This window comes from Triturus cristatus, chromosome 12 (genome assembly GCF_964204655.1).
Source record: "Triturus cristatus chromosome 12, aTriCri1.1, whole genome shotgun sequence".
Lineage (NCBI taxonomy): Eukaryota > Metazoa > Chordata > Amphibia > Caudata > Salamandridae > Triturus > Triturus cristatus.
The window spans coordinates 206,043,240-206,066,034 of NC_140595.1; the positions used below are offsets into that span (position 1 = coordinate 206,043,240).

Sequence of the window (22,795 nt, forward strand, 5' to 3'; positions counted from 1 at the left end):
CAAAACAGTTCCATATTGTGTGAAGTAGGTCTCCCTCCTGTGCCAAGCAGTGGAGGAAGGCAGGGGAAGGAATCACACCAATCTTCCACAATTTGTGCCTGTGCTATGTAGATATTTCAGTTGTATTAGGCGGAACCTAGCTACAATTGTTGAGTGTCTCTGCACTGCCCTAGCATCGGCCCACCCCTTGACTGTGAGGATCCCCATGTCTCTCTCCCATGAGGAGCGGAGAGCATCGAAGGGGTTTGCCATGTGGTGAAATAATGTGCGGTGAATTTGAGTTACTTTGTGATCACCGTTTTCACCCATAAGCAGCTGCGCCTCTAAAGGGTGAAATTCGGGGAGGTCTTTTAAGTCTGAGATATATGGTGTTGGAGCATGCCTGAGTTGTAGATAACAATAGAACTGACTGTGGTGAAGTGCGAAAACCCTCTGTAGGGTCTGGTGTGATTGAAGTATTGTGCCCTCTAGTAAGACTCCCATAGTAGAGATGCCTATGGCATCCCATTTCTGGAACCCTTCCAACCCAGACACTTGCCTCAGCATACCGCCCGCCCACACTGGGGTTCCGTCAGAATGTTTTGCCAACTCATGCGTCTCAAGGTGGACCTCCATTTTTGGATTACCATTTTGATCATCGGCGGAAGTGTCAAATGCAATCCACCTCTGTAGAGCAAATGATGGATTGATGTACCTTGAAGTGCCCACTTTTACAGAGGCGTGAGTAGAGCTTCATTCGGTGTTGTACCACCATCAGTTGACAACCACTAAGGAGGATGCCCTGTAGTGTTATTCTATGTCCGTTGCATCAAATTCCGCCTTCGAAGGTTGATTAGAAGCAGTTTTATAAGGCAATGCCTGGGAAGCCCTGATTCCACGTGAAGCTCCGAAGAACTGAGTTGATCTTCGAAAAGAGGGAGCGTGCAACATCATAGGGATAGTTCTGCAGCTGGTACAAAACCCGAGATAAACGATCACATTTAATAAATGCCTCTCAATGAAGTGATATAATATATTGTGCTAAGGTGAAACGCTTCTTGGTGTTATAGAAATACACTTTTTGAGTTTTGAAGAGACTTTAGCGTACATAATGTTTGTTGTACGTTCTACATGCTAACCATTTTTTTAAGACTTTGCTCGTGCACAGGCTCTTAGAACCAAGCTAGACCCTGAGCTAGGTTCTGGCTCGCACTGTTGTTTTGTTGGCTCGACCACCGCTAATGCTTTCTACATTGAATGTAACACGTGTTAACTTTCAATTGTAACATTTCGTAGATTAATGCTTCAGAAATTAACAAAAGACACACAATTTTGATCAAAATTAGATGAAGAAATTCGGTGTTTTAAAGTTTGCACGTTTACCCACCTGGTTCAGCAAATACTCGTCGTCACGCTTACTTAACTCTCTATACCTCTACAGTGTGCTGCCCGGAGTAAAGCGCTTCGACCCCTCGTCAGGGGCAGTAAACGCTATATAGATGCAATTAAAATTGCCTCATGCGAAAGTCGCTTACAGAGAAACACGACTAAAGCACGTTGTAACCGTAGTTAATGATAACGTGCTGAACGTTTACCTGCATTTGTCCATAGTAGACATGGAAAACTTCATCTCCCAGATGTCGCTGAAACCGGAAGCGGAAGCCTAGTAGCTGGAACAGGAAGTGACCGTTGCTAGGCGAAGGTGACGAGTGACCTGTAACGGCCTTATCGACAAGCTGAAAAGGGTCGGCGGGAGCAGGTGTGTGCAGGCGGCAGTGCTGTCAGATGGGATATATATTTTGAGCGGTTGTGTTTAGGACTATGCAATGCAAGGGGCGTTGCTGGGACTATTCATTGCACGCGTGGGGCTTTCATTAAGGCCCAAAGTTTGGAGATATGCTGAACTGTTGCTTCTAGTAACAATCACAACGGTGTTTTCTCTTGGCTTTTTGTGGCTGTGCAGTCTCCGGGGGCTGGGGATGCCGAGATCCTGCCCGGATTATTCGAACTCCTGGGGGCTTATGCTCTTGCTGTGCAATACTCCTAATTTTGCCCTGTACGGACCCTTTCTGTGAGCTGAGGCGGTTTTGACAGCTAGGGTCGTTCTGTGCTTTGCTGGTGGTTGAGTACTGTCGCCATATGAAACATTTGCCCATTACTCATCTTTTTGTTTGCGGATATGGTGTTTTGGCATCTTCAGGGAGTTGCATTATAAAAGGAAGCCGAAAAGCGTGTCAAAGAAAGGTACAAAAGTTCGGATTGGACTCAAACATGCAATTGCGTTTAACGACAGGACATAATGCGAAGTGTAGCGAGCGGGCAAATATCGAATACAACAAGCAACCATGACTACCCCCTGCACTAAGTCTACGGAAAGAATAGTGGGAGTTTGAGATCTGTAAGTAAAATCCCTCATATAGACCACCCGAATCGCAGATAAAGCATTACATCTGAGCACCCCTAGCTACCCTGAGCAAAATCTGGTCATTTCAGAATGAAACGAAGCTGTGAGGGAGTAATCATCGCATCAACAAAAAATTCCCAATTTACAAGAAAAGGTATATCACGAATCGCTCTTTCTCTCCCTAAAAAAGTGAACTTGTCCCCAACCAAGTTACCTTTGGTTGCCTCCTTTATTAAGGAGTTAAAAGCCAGCCTAGACTGCCACTTAGGAGTTTGGTTAACCGCAGTCTCACTGGCGTCCAGCATATCTTGTACAGACGGTGACCCTTTGTTAGCGTCTTTAGGCTTGATGCAAATTGGTGATATTGTTTTATTTCTTTAACACATTCACTTGAATTATAATATTAAGGTAATTTTCTCCTATGATTTCTGGTATTCCTGCACAGTTGAGCTGTGCAAAAGTTTAGAAATATGGTGTCGTGATTACATCAGTGGCCTAATCATAGCGACTGTATTGGGATTGGTGATCCTCCTGAAACCTCGAACTTAGTACATTTTTCTTTCGACTGAGTGTGCTGTTCTTACCATAGGGTACAGCCAACTTGTCAAAAGCAGGTCTAGGTGTGCCAAATCCATGCCGGATTTTCTAGCCAAGAACTGACTAGTTAAAGAGTTCAAGTTTTGTAATATTTGTATGTAAATTTATTTTAGGTGGATATCCAGGAATTTGAAAATCATCGGGAAAATGGGGGGTGTGCACAAGTTTTCCTTGTAGCTCTTCTAGTTTTGTAATATCCCTCTTCAGTTTTACACTTGACTTTCGTCATGTGCATACTTATTGCATGACGTTCTTGACACACCATGGTTCTCCTATTGAATTTGATAATGGTTTTCCCAATATTAATGCTGCTCATGTATATTTCATTTTTACACTTAAGTTCCTTTCTATTTGTTCCATTGACCTGCAGATATTCCATAGAAAAATATTTTGGTTAAGGTGGGGAGATGCAATTACTGTAAAGCAATCAAGAATTTATCAAGCTTTTTTGAGCCACTAGCCAGATATGATGTTAAAGTAAAAGCCATAGCGCAAGTCTGCCCTTTGGGACTTAATGAAATAAATGGTTTAGGATATGGTTTAAAGTATGAGAGATTAATACCACTTGTTTTATGGCATCTGGAGATTTTTCCTAAACCACTCTTGTCTTTTAACCCTTCCTAACGTAGCTAAGTATTACTTTCAAATTTATAGCGTTAACTGAACTCTAAGCCCCTGCGCTACTTGTCCACTAAGCCAGTACCCCTTCTGGCTCCCAAATTCACTAATGTACAACAGATAGGCAAGGGGAGCACCTAGTAGAATATTCAATAATTTATTATATCCAAATGTTTTACTGGATCATTTCAAATGAAAAACATCTGTAAATACATACATTATTTATAACGTATACAGACCATTAAAACTTTGCTTTCCTCCAATCTGTTCACGGAGTCGTTTCACAATAGCATCATATTGTTCATCCAACAACTGAAAGGACCTTTTGTATCCTTGACATAATATTTCAAAATTGTTGACTCTTTGCTCCTATTGCACTATATATAATATTTCAGACGTACCACTCAAAATTACTTCTTATACTGCATTAACCGCCTGACATGGTGGAACCATTGAGGCACAAAGATTAATTGGATTGCTGAGATGTGAAGTACTGTGCAAATTGAGTAGATTTCTTGGATGTGGATTTCTGTCTCATGCGATGTACGCAGCAAGCCCTTGAATGTGAGATTGTATGTATTCCTTTCAGACTTTGGAATGCTTTATGCAGGCAGTTGTTCTAAAAGATTTTTTGAATGTTACAACAAACACAGATGGGTTTATACTATTAAAAAGTAATTTTGAGCATTACTGCAGAAATATATATTAGAACATTGGAATGTTGGGAGCTCCTTTGTAGACAATGGAGTGCTCCATGCTTCTACGGGCGGTAAAGGCCCGCAGAGTAACATTCCAATGTTTTACAAAGGCCTCTCGGAGCTCGAGGGGAGTTAAATCCCTTCGAGAGACCTTTGTTTAATTTGTTAGAACATTCTGCCCTCTAATGGCAGAATGTTTTAATAGCCTTATAGCCCTTCATAGCAGGGCTATACCGGCTATTAAAGTCCAGGTCCCTTGTTAAAGGCCTTTAACTCGGGAGCGAGCCTTTAATAGCCGGTATAGCCCGCTATGGCGGGCTATAAGGCTATTAAAACATTCTGCCACTAGAGGGCAGAATGTTCTAACAAATTGCGATTGGAAGAAAGAGAATCGGATATTAAAGCCCCAAAGAAGCAATGTCTTTACCATGAAACACATGTTGTCTGTTACAATGAGAGAGAAAGAGATGGTTATACATTGGAAAGACAACAATTTATTTTTATGTAGACACAAATGTTTTTCATTTGAAATGATTCAATAAAACGTATGAATATAATGAATTAGTGAAAATACATTTTTGTATGTGCTACTAGGTGCTTCTTCACCAATCTGCTGTACAGCTGTTCAGAATTCTCTGCACTTCTTTATAGAATTTTATCTGGCAAGGATACGAGACAATCACATATCCAAAGTGTTTTTTCTGTTTTCTTTCACTAGAATGGATGCATTGAGAGCTTGCTAAAGCATTATATTTTTATTATTAAAGCATTTGCTAAATCCATACCAGTATACTACTACTATGTTTAAGAAACAACAAGCCTTTACAGATATATGTGAAAAAATCTCCTGATTTTTCATTTCTGTATATATTAATATCCACAACAGTGTATTTCACAAATTGATTTTAAACGAGTATTAAATCAATCTCCATGAAAATCACCATGCATGCTACTGCATTCAAGTTTTCAATGCATTTTGGGGTTCCAAACTCTCCTTTCAGAGACAAATGTGGTCATGTGCAATTAGAATCACAGGAATAGCTATAAAATATGCAAACAAAAAACTTAAGGCAGTGTGTGGAATTAAAAAAACCAATATAAATCTGTTATCAGGCAGTTATTTTGCATCCATAACATTCTTAGGGTCGGCCGTAAAATGTAGAATCCACTTACTGGCAGCTCAAGTAGAAACTGATTCATAGATGAAGACTCGGGCTGGACCCAGTGGCTCACAGACTGGTGTTGATCTTCAAAGCCTCGGCAGGGAATAAGAGTGCTCCTGTGGATCCATCCTGTATCATTGGGGAGGGCGGAATCAGGGACTGTTAAGCCAACTCAAGTATGCTGAACGAATAGATCTACAGTTATTGTCTAATGTTATACTGGATGACGAAATGCTGTTACATGGGCACTATGCAGTACTGTGATATATCTCACTGTATTAGACTGTACTATGGCTTTCCATTCTACCTCATCATTTGTTACCTGTTGAAAAATAACAATAAAATGTGTTTTAAAAAAGTAGTCTGATTCAATTAAAGGATTGTTGCGAACATCTAATCCCACACCCATCTTGGATCTGACTTAATCATAATTCTTTAAAGACAGCAACCTTATTTCTTTTTTGTTCTACATAAAGCAATTCGTTTCACAATACTGTTCATTGAGCATATCATAAACTGGAATATAGACCATATTGAATTTTAATGGAAACGGCTCAAATTTCATTTTTCATTCATTCCCATTGGGGTCCTTGTTTGCAATAATTTTTCGTTTCTCAAAGTCTCTGCTGTTATTGAAATGAGCTCTTTTATCCAGTACGTTGAACACTTGGAAACAAAGTTGACTCACTGTGCGCCTAGATTCTAACAACTGATAAGAAACTGAAGCTTTTTCTTTCATTTGTCATATATTGTATTTGTGATCTGAAATTATGAGTTTTCTTTTCGGGCTTACCGATGTACAATAAACCACAAGGACATTTTATTGTATGAATGCAAAACTGAGCGTCACAGAGAGAACTTTTATTTTGTTGTTAACGTGTATACATCCCTAACAAGGGAATGTTCCTTTCAGTTTAGTTATAGGAATTGGTTGACTCTGTTGGATCACTGTCACTGATTCATCATTTTATCTTTGATATTTGTACTTCTTTTATATGGAGTTAATGTAACACGTGGAAAAATGTAATGTAGCTCTGGATGTAAATAAATTAGTCTCCAATACTTTTGCAAGATTTTTTTAAATGAATTGCTTTGTATTGAATATTAGCTGATGAATACTTGCTGTTCACTTTTCCCTTTCTTTTTTTGTTTTACCAATAGTTAGTTTGTCTAATAATTTCCCTCCATCTTGTGCACTACTAAATATCTGGTTCATATCCTCTTTCTTTAAACATCATCAGGATGTTTTGTTCTTGATGAATATATTTATTTGGTTCCGATACAATCGGCTTGATTTTCACCAACTGGCTGTACGGTAAATGTGTTGTTAATTAACTCAGTTTGAAAACTTGTGCTATGTAGAAAAATTCTGGTAAGTGGGTTGGTAAACAAATCAGTCTGCCGTTTCTCATTGCTCACTTCAATCATAGCATCTAAAACATCGATTTTACTGTCTTTCACTTTGTGTGTTAGTTTTATATCGTAAATGCTGTCATTCAATTCAGCTACATTAATTTTTTTTATTGAATACAAGCATATCAAAAAAAGTAAACTATAAATCTTTTATAGATCCCAACTCTTAATAAACTTATTTCTATTTGAATTTTAATACACAGTAGTATACAATGGCCCCCAGTTGGAATGCATCGAATTGCTTGATCACTGTAGACATTTTTTATCTTGTACTGCAAGTGGTTATTATTCAATGAAAATTCCCAAAAATGCAATAACATTTCTTTTTTTACTCATTTGATGCCATATTGCCGAATTTCCCACATTAAGAAAGAAAATGTTCCCTGAAATAATACCATTATAAAAGTCTTCCATTGACTTACACTTCAAGCCAGACTTAAACTTAAGCTAGCCTGCATCTTCAAGGCTCTTTATTACCTACAATTGTCATACCTCTTGCCTTCTATTAAGAATTCAGGAGGCAAGACAAACCTTAGGAGTAAAGCCAATTTGCGAAACAAAGTAATTTAATTCTTTCTTGGCTGCATTGCACTTTCTGGAGTATACCTCCTAGCCTCTCTCCACACTCCTCAGCCCCGGCCATCCCACCCCATATGTTATTTAATGTGAGATAAATTAACACTCAGTTAACTGGCAGAGTGATTCTTTATGAAAACGTACAAAAAGTATAAAATGACCTTTCTTTTTTGAGGATCTGAGATGGCCTTGAATATGCATCAAAAGAGGAAAAAAATGGCTACTGAAGTCACCTTTTAAGGATGCTTGTTCTGCGCAGACATACACTTTAGAGAAGACTCTTTGTGCTAGCTATAATACCTTAAAGACAGAAAGTAATGAAGGGCTACTTGGAAAACACCCAGGTTTTCACAGCTTTCCTAAACTTTTAGCAAGGAGGAGAGAAAATGATTAGGAAGAAGATGAAGTTCCAGAGGGATAGAGTTCTATACATTTCTTCCCTGGACGCTAAAGACTCTTGCTCACCATTTTTAGTAGTTAGTGTGGCAAACCTTTAAAGTGGTCTTACGGGCAGACCTAAGATTCCTAATGGAGCTATATTTTTTAATTGTTTTGCGAGAAACAAGCCATTTCTGTGTTAGATGTTGTGCATTATACAGGCTGCTTTAAAGCAAATGGGCTTTTCTAATGGGAGCCAGTGAAGCAGGGTTAGAGGATCAAAAACCAAATCAAATATTGTTAGATTACTGACCACTCCAACTAGACCAGTTTCTATCCATAGTCAGTAAGTGGTTAATTTATTGGAAGGAAGATAGGCTGACTTCCGTAGTTATTATGGAATTTTACAAAGGCGTTGGTTACCATTAACCTGTGTCTAAATGCTAGAACGGGCCTGTTAGAATCAAATTTGGATGATGATGGCTAGTTGTTTCTTTGTATTTAAATCTAAGCGAGGAAACTAGGCTTGCGCAGTCTTCCACAGAGAGAGACCACGGCAAAGCATTCCACAGGTTCACATTGCGAATGCCCCTAAAATCTTTTCCTTGGATAGATATAAATTGAGATAATTATTGTGACTCGAAAAACAGATTTTTTCTTGAAAAACAGATTGTTTCCAAAATGAGGGCTAGTTCTGGGGTTGTGAGGATCATCATTCAAATTAATTATCGGTTGAGTATCATCAACATAATAAATAGGTGATCGCCTAAAACTGATTAGGCAGCACTGCCAAAGGTCGAGTACAAATTTGAAAAAGCCACAGAGAGGGGGAAGACCCCTGAAAGATGCCCCAGTGTAGCTGGTAGATGAGGATGTGAAAGTTCCTAATTGAACTTGCTGTGTTCTCGGTGATGTAAAGTTTATATCCATTTAAAGGTAATACCTTTGATTTGAGACTTGGTCAGGCATTGTAGCAGGGTCCTATGGATGACCGTATCGAAAGCAGTGGAGAGGTCTAGGTGTTTTGCTGCTCTGGAATTTCCTCTGTCTAGAAGCATTCTTAGGTTGCCTAATGTGTAACTGATAACTGGTTCAGTTTCACAGCCCGTTCTAAAACCGGCCTGGGCATTTGTCTGAATGCAGTTTTTCTTGACAAAAGGTTGGAGTTATGTAATTACTAATTTCACAAGAATATTGGATAAGTAGTGTAGTAGCGATATTAGCTGAAAGTTGGCTGGGTCCTCTGGATTAATAGCAGTTTTTAAGATAGTTCTTATAATTGCCTTTTTAAACTCTAGAGGACTTTAACTGACTCCACCTATGCACCAGTTACATGGGTGACAGAGTTAATTGGTTGGCTAAAATTCTTAATTTTGCTAGCATTTCCTCACCCGTTTTATATAATTGGTTTCATCATAATTACCGAAGGTTCTGTGTAGTGCTTTTTCCAGCAATCGTCTTTCTTTTCTATTAGAGTTGCAGTATGCAAGGGAGAGGAGAGATATTTAGTTTTTATCATTTTGTTTTACATCAGGGTAATAGAATTACATTCTTGTAGCATAGTATCTGCCTCTGTGGGATGCATGTTTATTTTAGCATGGTTATCGCGCCTGTTAAAATGAGATTTGAAAGCTTGTAGGGTTCACTTGTTTCCAATGTCAATGGTAGAAATGTTTCTGCACAGCTTTTTAAGATTTTTTTTATCCTTAAAGTGAAAGACCATTAAAAAGTGGTCCATCCATAAAAGCTATAATGTGAATCTTATGTACTGTTGAGGACTATTCCACAAGCAGCCATGGGTAAACGCACCCCCCCAGCAAAAGGGGCCATCACCCGGCAGAAAGCTCCATCAGCACTTTTAACCGCTCAACCAACCGCAATTGATAAAATGCTCCAGCGGGCAATCGGAGCAGTGTCTAACGAAATCGAGCGCACCGTGAGACGCCTCTCTTTAACACCCATTCTAGCCCCAAGTCCAACTCCATCTGACTCGGGGACTTTGTCTTTATCTCTAACACCAAACGTGATCCTAGACCCAGAGCCTCCATGTACTCAAGCACAGACAGGGGCGGGCTATGTCCCCAAGATCTCCCTGGGAGGTGGTGGAAAGAAGGAGGGAAACGGAAACCTGTCACACACAAGGGAGCTAAACGTAACACACAAGCCCCCGACATGCTCTCAAGCCAGTCTCTGGGGGGGGGGCAAAGAACAGAGGAGCAATTGCAGATGACCTCAGAGCAGCCTCTGTGGGTGTCCAACTTGGTATCGGAAGTTAAAGCTCACTTTACCTCGACTGTAAAAGTTGAACTCGATGCTTTAACGATACGAATTGATAAACTATCATCATTGGTGGACCATTGGGTGGGCAAAGTTGATTTTATTCCTAATACAATTGAGTCTATTAAATCCCCTGCTCTAGAGCCGGCCTTGCACCTAAACAAGGTAACAACAACTGCTCCAGACGTAGCGTCTGTCCCCATAGGGGCTAACATAATCGAGCAAAAGGATGCAGCTCCCACTTCTAGACTATCCGCCCCGCAGAGCCGGGATCCAGTTAACCCTCAACAGAGGCCTCTTCGTTGTCCCTCTCCGAGGCTGTAAACAGGCCAACACCGATCACATCAGGGCCACCTGATCAACAACAAGTTGGAAATAACCAAGATGTCTATAAGGGGACCCCATCACGCACAAAACCAAGGGAAATCCAATCTGCAATACCACGTATTAACCTCCCTCCAGCCTCCACTCCCTATGTCATTGTATTAGCCGGAGTACTTGAGCTGGAAAGAGGCTTAGGGGAGACACATTCCGAACTTAAAACCAAATGCATCTATTGGTTAACCAAATACAGGCCTCCTTCCTTAGGAAGATCAAAGCGAAATTTTACTCACTGGTAGGGTATGCTGGCTGGGGTGGAGGCGAAAGGACATGTCAGGAGATTGTGTTGTGATCAACTTTAGGGATACCCAGGCTGTCCATCACATCTTAGATTGGGGTTACTCTAGGGGTATCCTCTCCTTCCCCCTGGGATACTTCTATCTACTCAGTCAAATGCCGCAAAATGAGGGAAACACGGCCAAGGGCTGGGGGGGCGAGCGACCAGAGTGGTGCCAGGCCGAAATAGGCTAGGAATGTCCAACACCAAAGATGTATAACATCCCCGTTGACAACAGATTCAGCTTTTTATATTTGGTAGACTGACTAAACCTAACTGATCCCTCTAATAAAGGGTCCAGTGATAAATACGAGGCTAGATTGGGATACATGCATCAGGACGGCCTCTCACACAAGGATGGACACGGGAATCAAAAAAAGTTTTGGAGAAGATCAGTGTGGGTAGCGCTTTAGATTTTACTCCCACCCCACTTAGTAACCTAAACCGGGCTAATGATTGTAGTCATAGGGGAGGGGTAGGGCCCAAATATACACACCAAGCTCCTCTAGAGGAAAGCCTCACCCCCCAGGCCCCTTTAGCTAACTCAGTAGAACCATCAAGCACTCGGATCTGATCCTGGAACATAGCAGGTCTCAACTCGAAACTGAATTTCCCAGATTGGGGGGTATTCATAGACCAACATGAGTTATGCCTGTTCCAGGAAACATGGTCGAGGACAGACACATTTAGAGTGGGCTACGTGTCGTACTGTATCCCAGCAGTTCAGGGGGCTAGGGGGAGACCCTCGGGGGTCTGTGCACATGGGTAGGAGTGCACTTGGGATGCAATGCTAAACAGTTAGAGACCCTGTCCCCTGATATTCTGTGCGTCCTTCTCTCCTTTTCTAACTCTATGAGGATTGCAATAATTAATGTCTACTCGCGGCCAGTAAGTTATGGACAATCCTCTCACACGCTCTATTGCCTAATCTCATTTCTCCCCACTATACCGGAGAACTGCCGGGTCATTATAGGAGGAGATTTCAATTGTCAATTCGAGCCCCTGAATGGCCTATCTACTAGTATTACAAGTGAGGAGGACTTGGTATGGTCAATTCCAGAACCTAATATTCAACCAGTACGGGCATGGACTCCTTTAGTCCTACAAATGAATGCAGTTATACTTAGCCATTCACTAAGGGCCTGTAACTGATCGATTTCCATCCTATAGTCCAGGGAATTCCAATTTAAACAGACCCGGGCAGGCATCAATACTAGACTACACCTTGGTAGACGTTAGCCTCTGGTATAGAGTTATCGAATTTAAGGTTGTTCCCAGCCACGAGAGTGATCATAATCCTTTGGTCCTAGAAATATCACTTCCGTCTACTGAAGACCAACCAAGCACAAACCCTAACCCATGTCTAGTATTGGCTGAAGGAGGGAGGAGGGTTAGCTGGGGGGAACTTGCTCAAACACTGTATAAAGTGGCCTCTCTTTATCAAAAAATTGACGCCTTTCTAGAAGCCGCGTTTTGACTATCAGCAACTAGCAGTAGTATAACGTCCCAAATGACATTGGCAAAAAAACACCAGGATCTGTTCTCTGCATTAACACAATCTCTTTTTAACCGCAACAGGCCCAGGCCGAATTTTAAACCAAGGCACCCATGGTATAACAAACATTGTAAGGTAGCCAAGCAAGCCCTTCTAACTTATATCAGAACAAACGATAGGCCAAGAATTAAGGAATCCAGGGATCGATATAAAAAAATTATAACTGGAGCAAAAACTAACTGGGAAAATGATAAATGGGAAGCAATAAAAACAGCACTGGATAACCATGACATGAGAGCCTTCTGGAATTTAGTTAAGACAGGGAAATCCGAAGGCCAATCGGCTATAGGTCCAAACCTAGGGGAAGAAGTTTGGAGAACTCATTTAAAATCTTTATATTCAAGGTCGGCAGAGGAAGAGGGCAGGGTAGAATCAGTTACCGTAGATGTGAACCTCCCAAATTTAGATGCTCCTCTTTGTACAATGAAGGAGATAACAGTGACATTGGGCAATCTACTCCCAGCTAAAGCACTGGGGCTGGATAAGATACCTGGTGACCTATTTCGCTCCGAACCCACAGTTTGGGCACCCTACCTATGGTCATTATTTAATGCCATTTTACAAGGCATGGCGCTGCCCCCTTCCTGGGCGGGAGCAGAAATTATCCCCATCTATAAAAAGGGGTTACCACTTAACCCAGCAAATTATCGCCCCATAAGCCTCCTGGACGTTACCCAAAAAATCTTTGCTCGCGTACTTCTGAGGCGCTTGCAATCCTGGATAGAAGAGAACAACGTACTAACACCTTTTATAAGCAGGATTTAGGGCCAAGATCTCCACCATTGACCAGATCTTCTGATTACAATTCATCCATTGGAAAACTGTGGTCCTAGAGGGTGGCAGCCTCTATCTCACATTTGTCGATCTTAAATCCGCTTTTGACTTGGGTGCAGCGAGATCAGCTGTGGGGCATACTTCTCGATTTGGGAGTACCAGAATATTTTTGCCAGCAGCTGAAACGCCTACACCAAGACAACTACGCGAGAATTAGATATAGTGAAAATTGTGAACTTTCCACCCCTTTCGCTGTAGAGAAAGGAATGCGACCTGGCCCCGACACTCTTCTCTCTTTTTTTAAACAGTCTAATTGAAACTCTGTTAGATGGGAAAGACGTTGATGCACCGAGGCTGGCGAACCGCAAAATTCCAGCTCTTATGTTTGCGGACGATACGCTGCTACTCTCTAAATCGCCCAAGGGTATGCAGAGGGTCCTCAAGGTATTCAGGTCTTTCTGCAAAAAGAGGGGACTGGAGATCAACCTCCAAAAAACCAAGTACCTGGTTTTTAACGCTAACACTACAAATTGCCCACATCCCCAATTTGATGGAAGGGCCCTAGAGAGGATGTCCATTTTTGATTATCTAGTGATCACACTTACTGAAAAAATGGACTGGGGGACACAAATAAAGAAAACCAGTCTAAAATTGACTCAGTCCACGGGGGGCATCTTAAAAGTTTATAAAAGTTGCACGCACAAAGTAATAGGTCCCATAGCAGAAATTTACAAAACACAGGTCAGGGGAGCATCACTGTACGGGCAGAATTATGGTGCCATGGCCCATCAACTTCCCTATCTATGCCAGAGAACCTTTTCCTTAGGCAATTGCTGGGCCTCCCTACGAGTACCCCATTAACACCGCTCAGGATGGATTTAGGGATATATATCGCACATATATATAGCAGATGCAGTCTCCTCTAGACCCCTTCTATACTGGCGACGTCTGTGGAGTACACCTAAACTAGCTGATTATAAAGAGGAGCTGAAGGATGTTATGAGCCTTCTAGGTGCGGGGAAACTCCCTTGGCTAGCTCATATCAGGAAGTCTTGCCAGGCATTAGGGAGTTCAAATATGTGGACAACACCAGAAGAGACCTGTCCCACAATCTCCAGAAAGGCACTACTTTACTCCCATAGAGAACCAAACTGGCTTTACCATGGCAGGGGACTAAACCGAGCTGCTTGACCTCCAGGTTTCTGGATATCAAGGAGCAATACAGGTTAGAATCGGCACTTGATCACATCCAACCCTTTATGGCAAAGAAACTCTTTCTTCAATTCAGACACGGGGCGCTCCCGCTTCGAGCATTTACTAATAAATGGCAGGGAGCCCATAAACTTGACTGTCTGGGGTGTGTTAGAGTTGAGGAAACTGAATTTCACGTCCTTTTCTTTTGCCCCGCCTATGGAAAGCCAAGGTCTCGGTGGCAGTTACAACTGTGCAGAAACATGGGGATTAGACACTCTATAGAAGTGCACAGGCTTTTTAAGCATGAAAACAATACTCTTATTGTGTTCACCATTTCTCGGTTCCTACATTCGATGTGGTGCATTCGTAGAGCTATTTTGAAGGAAACCCTTTTAGGAAACTTTTAGCTCCTAGCAACCTTTACATATGCTGCTATGCCATGTTTGCACATATTCATTATATGATCATTTGCACTGTAATTACCCTCTCTTTAGGTTTTTTTAATTGTATAATACTATCCGTTTTAACATGGATTTTTTTTATCTCTGCTATATTTATCAATCAGATAAAGTCAAAAACTTTGTAACAACCGACAGGTGTTCTACTTACAAATGAATTGGTTATTCGTTTAAATATGTGTTACTCTATCCCCTCCTTCACCCAAGGTAGAATCTACAAACTCTGTTGTACATTGCACCGTACCCAATCATAGTACTGCGAGTTGCCACGAAGGAGCACACTCAAGAATGTATTAGAAAACTTGCACAACTTAGAAATGTACTATTTTTTAATATAGAACTAATGTACACAGTTTTTATGATGTCCTCCTTTTTTATTCAAATTGCAATGTATTGTCTTTTTTATGTGCTTTTATGGCCTGTACGGTCGAAATAAAGCTATTTTGACATACTGACTGAATCTCTTAAAATTGTTTAAACATTTGGTCAATTACGAGGCTAGCTTTTTGTGTAGATGAACATACTGTTAAAGTCTTAAATATTTAAATAATGAGGGGTTTTGCGCTCACTTCGTTTTTGGTACGTTCAGCCTACAAACTGAAACTGCCCACTATAAAGCCCTCAAAAGTGTGTGATTGGTACTGAATAATCAGTTTTTCAAGGCGGCTGAAGAATTCTAGGGAGATTTGCAGAGGTCAATCATCAAGGATACAGCCAAGTGGGGGCATTGTTTTATCTTTGAAGCTTCAACACATATTGTTAGTGCCCCTGAACTGTTCACAGTATGTCCGTTTAAATTGAACTGATTTGTCGTGGATCACCACCACTCCTCTACCCTTTCTAGCACTATGATCTTGTTAATAGTAGATCAAATTGTTCATTAGTAATAAAACTATTAATCGTAGAGCTATTTTACACTGCAGATCGAGTCTTACATAGATTTGCTTCTATCTTGTACACATTTTTTACGCCCTGTGGTCAAAGTCAGATTTTGCTTACAAGCATTTTTGTTAGTGTATCTATTGAGAGCATAGACGTTTTCTTTCTGTAAAGTGCTGATTATGTCTTCTTTGAGGGAATAATTATTGGCAAATAATTTTTGAAACATCTGAAGTATCTGGGTAACCAGAGTACCCCCTTCTTGTTTCCCAAGCCTACTAATTTGTTAAAACTCTTTAAATCCCCCAGGTGCACCCAACAGGTGGGAGAGATGTCTGAGGGGGCCTCTAGGATCTCTGGCCCAATTCCTCCAGACCCTACTCTCTTCCCCGACTATTACAAGCGCCCTGTCTCAGGTAAGGAATCAGAGAAGCTTTTATATTAAAGCAGCATATTCTGGCCATTTTGTCTGCTGTAGCTATATCCTTTATGAGGCCATTTCTCCCAGTTGCACCTAAATAAGTGAGGCAGCAATCATTTCCATAACACCTGTCAGACCCTGTTAGGGCCCACAAGGCATGCAGAAGCTATGTGACCACAACTATGGTGCCTGGGGACATTTGCCCCTGGGGTACATGCTACTATGGTTCTGCAAATAGGGCTAAATACACCCTATCCACACTTGCCTCTTGATAGCACGGGCAAGCAGCCAAGCCCTCTTAGGTAGAGGGGAGCAGAAGCTCAAAACAGACCTAATAAAGTACAGTCCATACCAATACTTATCTTAGCAAAAGAGAAATACTTACATTTTACAGCAAACAAAACACTACACACAGGTTCAGCTTCAGGATTTTACATAACTAAAGGGCTGTAGCGAATTTCTCCACCAACCACAGTGGTCTAGTACAATTGCTACAGTTTCCACACTGCTGCTGTGTTCTAGCAGCAATGGAAAGCTCAAGGGCTATAATTGGCACAAGTGCCAGTGCACTTTTTGACTAATGAGAGCAGTTACTAAGTTTAGTAGCCCGAAGATCAGTTCAGTTTGCATATTTCAAAAGCATTCACAATTGCAATTGTTATTACTTTTAACATTCAGATCTATTTAGTGGATGACACAATCTCCCAGGCTTTCAGCATGGCCTGTGTCACCTGTCTGTGTTGTGCCCTTTTTGGTCACACAGCCAGGGTCTCATGTCATCAGGCTCAGAGTTGCGACGATTGCTACGGCTTTCATTTCTCGCTGAATGCAAGTAGTACAGCAGGCCTTGGCAGCAGTCACACTCCTTCGGTAGTTGTGGCCTCCAGGCCAATGGTGTGTGTTCTTCCCCTACAATAGTGTTGTCGACTTTGTAGTTCACACAGCACACTGGACAGTGGTAGAAGTGGTCCCATGGGCTACAGCAGCAATGCTAGATAGCATGCACTTGCTTGGGGTTTGTCATTTCATTGTGGAGTTTGCCACATCAGTCACACACGAAGAGTGCATGACCCCTTCACTGTTTAAGTCAGTGCTGGTTACTCTTCCAGTGCAAGTTGGCTATTCTGGGTGGTCCACACAACAGGGAATGTTAGAGCTGTTCCTTCTAGAGAGGCTGTCCTGCAAGTTCAGGCGTTTTCCTTCCCTCTCTGAGCAGTCAGGTTGGCAGGCTTCTAGGTGCTAGGCAGACCCACAACTTCTCCATCAAGATGCACTAGCTTCAGGTGTTGTTACCTCACCTCAGTCAAACACCAGCCCTGAATCACAGCATCTCTTTGAACACTTTATGTAATAGTCTCTTCCTTGGTCAATAAGAACTTAGAACTGGACCAAAGTGACATTGTGTGGGTCCAACCTTTAGACTCCTTTTGAAGACAGGATGTTGATTCACTATTGAAAGTCAAGGAACCTTTTTGGTGTGGTTTTCTTTCAAAGTTCTTTTTTTGTTAGAGCCTTTGTGCATGACTCTCACAGGCAGCAGTTAATGACTATGCATGCTCCAAGCAGAAGTATTCAAAACGCGGGCACAACGAGGTGTGAAGACTCTGCACCTTGCTGTCATCAGCCTTCCTGAAGTAGCAGTCAAGAAAAGACAAAAGGGCAGGGCTGGCCTAGAAACTGCGCACTGTTAACATAATCTGCTGGCTCTACCATCAACCACAAAGCAACATTCAGGAAGACCTAATCCACAACCCCCTGCTAAAAGGTTCCCATAGAATTTAAAAGGGAAATCCTTTCTCCATCATCCCGCACTTTAGTATTTGGAGCCTCTCCCTTCAGCTCCAGGAATGCAGGCAGTACGTACATGTCCACTGTCTGAGGAAGCAAAGTTCTGTCCTCCATCTTGTGCCAGTTCAAACCAGATGCTGTGCAAAACAGATCTCACGGGTTCCAGCAGTCAGAATATCACCACAATATATGGAGCTTAAATAAGGAAGATTTTTTATTTTCTTGAAATGAAAGTGCAGTGATTGCATCCTTGTTCACGAGTCAGTAGTATTTCAAAACATAAGGCCTTGTTGCTCCCTAGATCTATTTCCGTGGATGCCTTAGGGGTCCGTGGCCGCCCTGGTGAAGATGGCAGACGTGTGAGGCTCTCGCTCCGCCCCGGCCTAATCAGTCATCCGGCATTCTAGTCTTCTTCCCGGCTGTCCACGGTGCATTCATGGGCCGGTACGGCTCAGGAAGTCTGCTGCAACTCTGGAGCTGGGCAGCAGCGGTTAACAACAGGGTCCTGCGGGATTGAGGAGGAGCAGGTGCTCAGTGTGATGGTGCCCGAGTTGGCGCGCTCTGCGTCCAAGGCCTGACACGTCCAGCAGAGTGGCAGTGTCGGGGAAGGCTGAGACCCCTATAAAGCTCTGGGGACACCTGGCCTCCACTAGAGGCCCGTGGCTGCACTCCAGATTAGTGTGGCCGGAAACTCAGATACGGATTAGGAGTAATTTTCTGCACAGCACCTGGCAGAAAAACCGGGTGGCATACAAGGACCAGCAGTGCTTTCTTTGGTGTTGCCGAGCCTGGGGGTGCCCTGTGGTCAATTTTGCACCCAGGGGAGGTGGCCGGCTAGTTTCAGGAGCTTTGGGGTGCGGTTTGGTGCTAGGAGTACTCGTGCCATTCCACACATAACACAGGGCCTCTGGATTGGGCGAGGGCCTGTGCCTGGCGGTTCCAAAGGGGTGCCTGGGGTTCCCCTCTCCCCCTGAAGGGCCATGATTGCAGACTGGGAGGGTATCAGTGGATACTCAGGATGCAAATCGGCTCATGGTGACAGGAGGGGAGGGACCTGTTGCCCAGTACGCTGCATGTGACAAGTTGCTGTTGGTGCCATTAAACATGGTGTGGACGGCATGGGGCCTGGCTGGCCGCGTGCTGTGAGTATTGGCCACCCACACCCCGCAGGTTGAGTATTGACCACCCACGCCCCCCAGGTTGACATCGGACCTGGACTCCTGCTGGGTGCGCTGGCTGGTGGTTAGCCTGTGGGAGGCTGGCGGTGCACAGGATAATGGGAAAGCCCAAACAGAAGGACCCTAGCAAGTCCATGGAGATGTAGTGAGCGCTGTTGGAGGTGCAGGGAGCAGGCCGCTGGGGCTGGTCTGGAGCATGTTTCATCTTCCCTACAAATGGATTTGGATAATATACTGCCACCAATGCGGACTCCAAAGATATGCTACAGAAACAGATTGGTACTGTGACAGCAGAGTTGGGCCTTCTTAGGGTGGACCATCACAAGCTAAAGGACAAGGTTAAGGAAACAGATGTACTTGTTGGGGAACTCAAGCCGGCGCAGCGGTCCTTGCAGTAACAAATGGCTGATCTCACTGAATGGGTGAGGAGCTTAGAAGGAGCAGAAGACACTGAAGGTTGCAATCCGCCAACAATGTGCAAATCTTAAGGCTGCCTGAAGGAACGGCCGGCAACAACATTGTAGCTTATTTGGAAAACTAGATGAAAAACCAAGTGGTCTCTAATGAACTTTCTCTTTTCTTTGCCCTCGAACGAGCACACAGGGTCCCTGCGAAGCCTCCAGCCCCGGCGAGACTGCAGAGACCAGTAGTGTCCAAATTTCTTCATTACCGTTATCAAGGCACACTGCTTCAGAAGGCGTGCACTGGCAGCCCCTTTTGTATTGATAATGTGGCGGTGACTGTGTTCCCGGACTTCCAGCGACAGTGCAGGCTAAAAAGAGCATCCTTCTTGCAAATCAAGCGGTAGTTGCGGGATGCTAGACTGAGGTATTATTATTATTGGAGCTTGTAGTGCGCACGCCTACCTCCAACGGAAGTGTCCCAGTGCTAGCAGCGCATCCATCCTGAGGGGGGAGAAGACCGGGGTGGACCGTCGGCTCTAAGGCAGAACTCTCTCTTGTTTCCCGCTAAGTTGCGGTTATTGTTGGACGGAAACACCTACATATTCATGAACCCCACGGATGCCTGAGAGTGGCTGGAGCGTTACTGTGCAGGGGCACGATTGACTGTGCTGCGGAGGGGGCGCTATGATTCGACTCACCTGGACCTTGTCCAGAAACCAACTAAAGCTCAGGCGGACAAAGATAAAGTGACAGCACTGCTGGCAGCGACTGGGATCAAAGCAAAACCAAAGGGGATGATGGACGGAGTGTTGAACATTGCAAGCACTCACCCCCAGTCAACTGATCTGGGTTTAATCCATCATCATTCTTTAGCTCACTCCGCCACCCCAGTTCAGACATGGCCATATCAGTCTGACCCTGTGCCTCATGGGAACAGTCCAGCCCGAACTGCCAAGCCAAGTCTTCCCTGGACCGGAAACAAGCATCCTGGTTTCGGGGTTATAACCCTCATTAGCCAGGCTATCTTGAATCCAGTGGCACAGGGAGCAAGGGACCCACGTCTGGACATACCCTGACAACTTAGGGATCACTCACTGCAGGCAGGCCAACAGACTTGGATGATGGCACCTGCTCGGAGAAGCTTTTTGAGATGTATGCTTCAGATTACACCACCCTTAGCAAACGAAGAATGCACAAGTAACTCCACAGATGTCTGAGGGCTTGCTTTGATATGCATGCTGAACATTAGTAAGAGGGTTCCTCAGTCAGGGGAAGGTATGGGACAGAACACTTAGTGCCCTGAACTTTGTAGAAGGGCCATACTGGAGGATGGGAGGAGTGCTCTCCCTAGCATGATTGTGTGGGGTACCGTTCTGCCATGCACTGAAAACCTTTGACACCTTAGGTTGATGTTCATATGCAGGGCCCTGGACAGAGAATGGCTACCTTTGGAATTAGTTGCCGCAGCCTTCAGGTGCCCGTGGTCTTGTCCAAACCCTGACTTTGCTATAAGTAAGAGCGTGGATGGCTGGGATGGGGGTCATTGGACTAGACCGGGGTACCTATACGTGCTGCCTGTGAGGTTTATCACCCCCCCCCCCACACCCCAATCCACTTACTAGTGGATAATGGTTGTACGATAAACACATAGTCTATCATGCCTATGTTTGCCCGGCTAACTGTTGCTAATCTGCTCTAGGGTTGGGGAGTTGGGCTAAGTTTATATGTTTTTCAAGTTCTAGGGCTGGTACATCTCCTTACGGAGAGGCGACATACACAGGGAGAAGAGGGGCAGGGTAGGGTGGGGCTGCTATGACACTGACTGCATACCATTGCTATGGCCACGGCCCACACTAAGTTTAAACTGTTAACCTGGAACATAAGAGGCATAGGGTCCGCAGCCAGGCGACACAAAGTTCACATGTTTCTGAAAAGCAAGGCTGTTTACATCGCTGTATTACAAGAGACACACCTTACAACTGTTGAAGTACAACATCTCCAGAGGCACTGGAGAGAGCAGGTAGGCACTATCAATCAGGGAATTGTAAGTGCGCTACCTCACCCATCAGGGTCTCAAGGCTCTGAGCGGGGAGGGGGGGGGGGGGCAACGGGGTCCGCAGATCTGTTTAGCCGGAGAGCCAGGTCTTGAGGGTCTTCCTGAAGGTGTTCAGGGAGGGGGCACGTCTGATGTCTGCCGGTAGCTCGTTCCAGGTCTTGGCTGCAATGTGAGAGAAGGATCTTCCGCCTGCTCTGGCTGTGTGGGGTTTCAGCCAGTGCGAGGTTGGAAGGTCAGAGGTTTCTTCTGGGTATGTGGAAGTTCATTCTGTCGTTGAGGTATTTGGGTCCGTTGTTGTGTAGGCATTTGTAGGCGTGAGTGAGGATGTTGAAAGTGATTTTTTTTCTCCACGGTGAGCCAGTGGAGACTTTGTAGGTGTTGGCTGATGTGTTCATGTCGGGGGATGCCGAGGACGAGTCTGGCGACGGTGCTCTGTATTGTCTGGAGTTTGTGAAGTAGGGACTTGTTGATGCCGGCATAGTGCGTTTCCATAGTCCAGTCTGCTGGTGGTGAGTGCGTGGGTGACTGTCTTCCTTGACTCAGGGGGGATCCACTTGAAGGTCTTGCGGAGGATGCGGATGGTGTTGAAGCAGCTGGAGGTGACGGCGCTGACCTGCCGGTTCATGGTGAGTGATGAGTCGAGTACGATGCCGAGATTCTTGGCATGATCTGAGAGGGTAGGTGGGCTTCCGAGGGAGGTCGGCCACCAGGTGCTGTCCCATGCAGAAGGGGTGGTACTGAGGATGAGGTTTTCTGTCTTCTTGGCGTTTAGCTTCAGGCAGCTGTTGGTCATCCAGACTGCAACGTCTTGCATTCCTTTCTGGAAGTTGAGTTTGGCAGTGGTGGAGTATTTGGTGAGGGAGACGATGAGCTGGGTGTCGTCGGCGTAGGATACGATGTTGAGACCGTGTTGTCGGACGATGGCTGCAAGGGGGGCCATGTAGATGTTGAGGAGGGTGGGGCTCAGGGATGAACACTGTGGGACTCCACAGGTGATTTTCGTGGGGTCGGAGAGGAAGGGTGGGAGTCTGAGCCTTTGGCTTCTTCCGGTGAGTAATGATCGGATCCAGTCCAGGGCTGTTCCTTGTATGCCTGCGTCGTGTAGTCTGGCGACTAATGTGCGGTGGGAGACTGTGTCGAAGGCCGCTGATAGGTCAAGTAGGATGAGGGCTGCGGAGTGGCCTTGGTCCAGGAGGGTGCGGATGACGTCTGTGGCGGCGAGTAGGGCGGTCTCTGTGCTGTGGTTGCTTCGGAATCCGGATTGGGACGGGTCGAGGACGGCGTTCTCTTCAATGAATCGCATCAGTTTCCTGTTGACTGTTTTCTC

General features: G+C 44.2%; 1 protein-coding gene across 3 annotated transcripts in view; it reads left to right on the forward strand.

Annotated features, from left to right (window-relative positions):
* Nucleotides 1–1,622: 1,622 nt before the first annotated feature.
* ENKD1 (enkurin domain containing 1) overlaps nt 1,623–22,795 on the forward strand; it is a 93,911-nt gene continuing 72,738 nt past the window's right edge. The window contains exons 1-2 of one of the 3 annotated variants that reach the window (XM_085637922.1): nt 1,623–1,738; nt 15,931–16,037. In XM_085637922.1, coding sequence (XP_085494048.1) covers nt 15,953–16,037 — 85 coding nt within the window. In that variant the 5' untranslated portion in view covers nt 1,623–1,738; nt 15,931–15,952. Of the gene's footprint in view, nt 2,378–15,930; nt 16,038–22,795 lie in introns of all 3 variants that reach the window. The other 2 variants (XM_085637923.1, XM_085637924.1) reach the window with 2 other exon arrangements.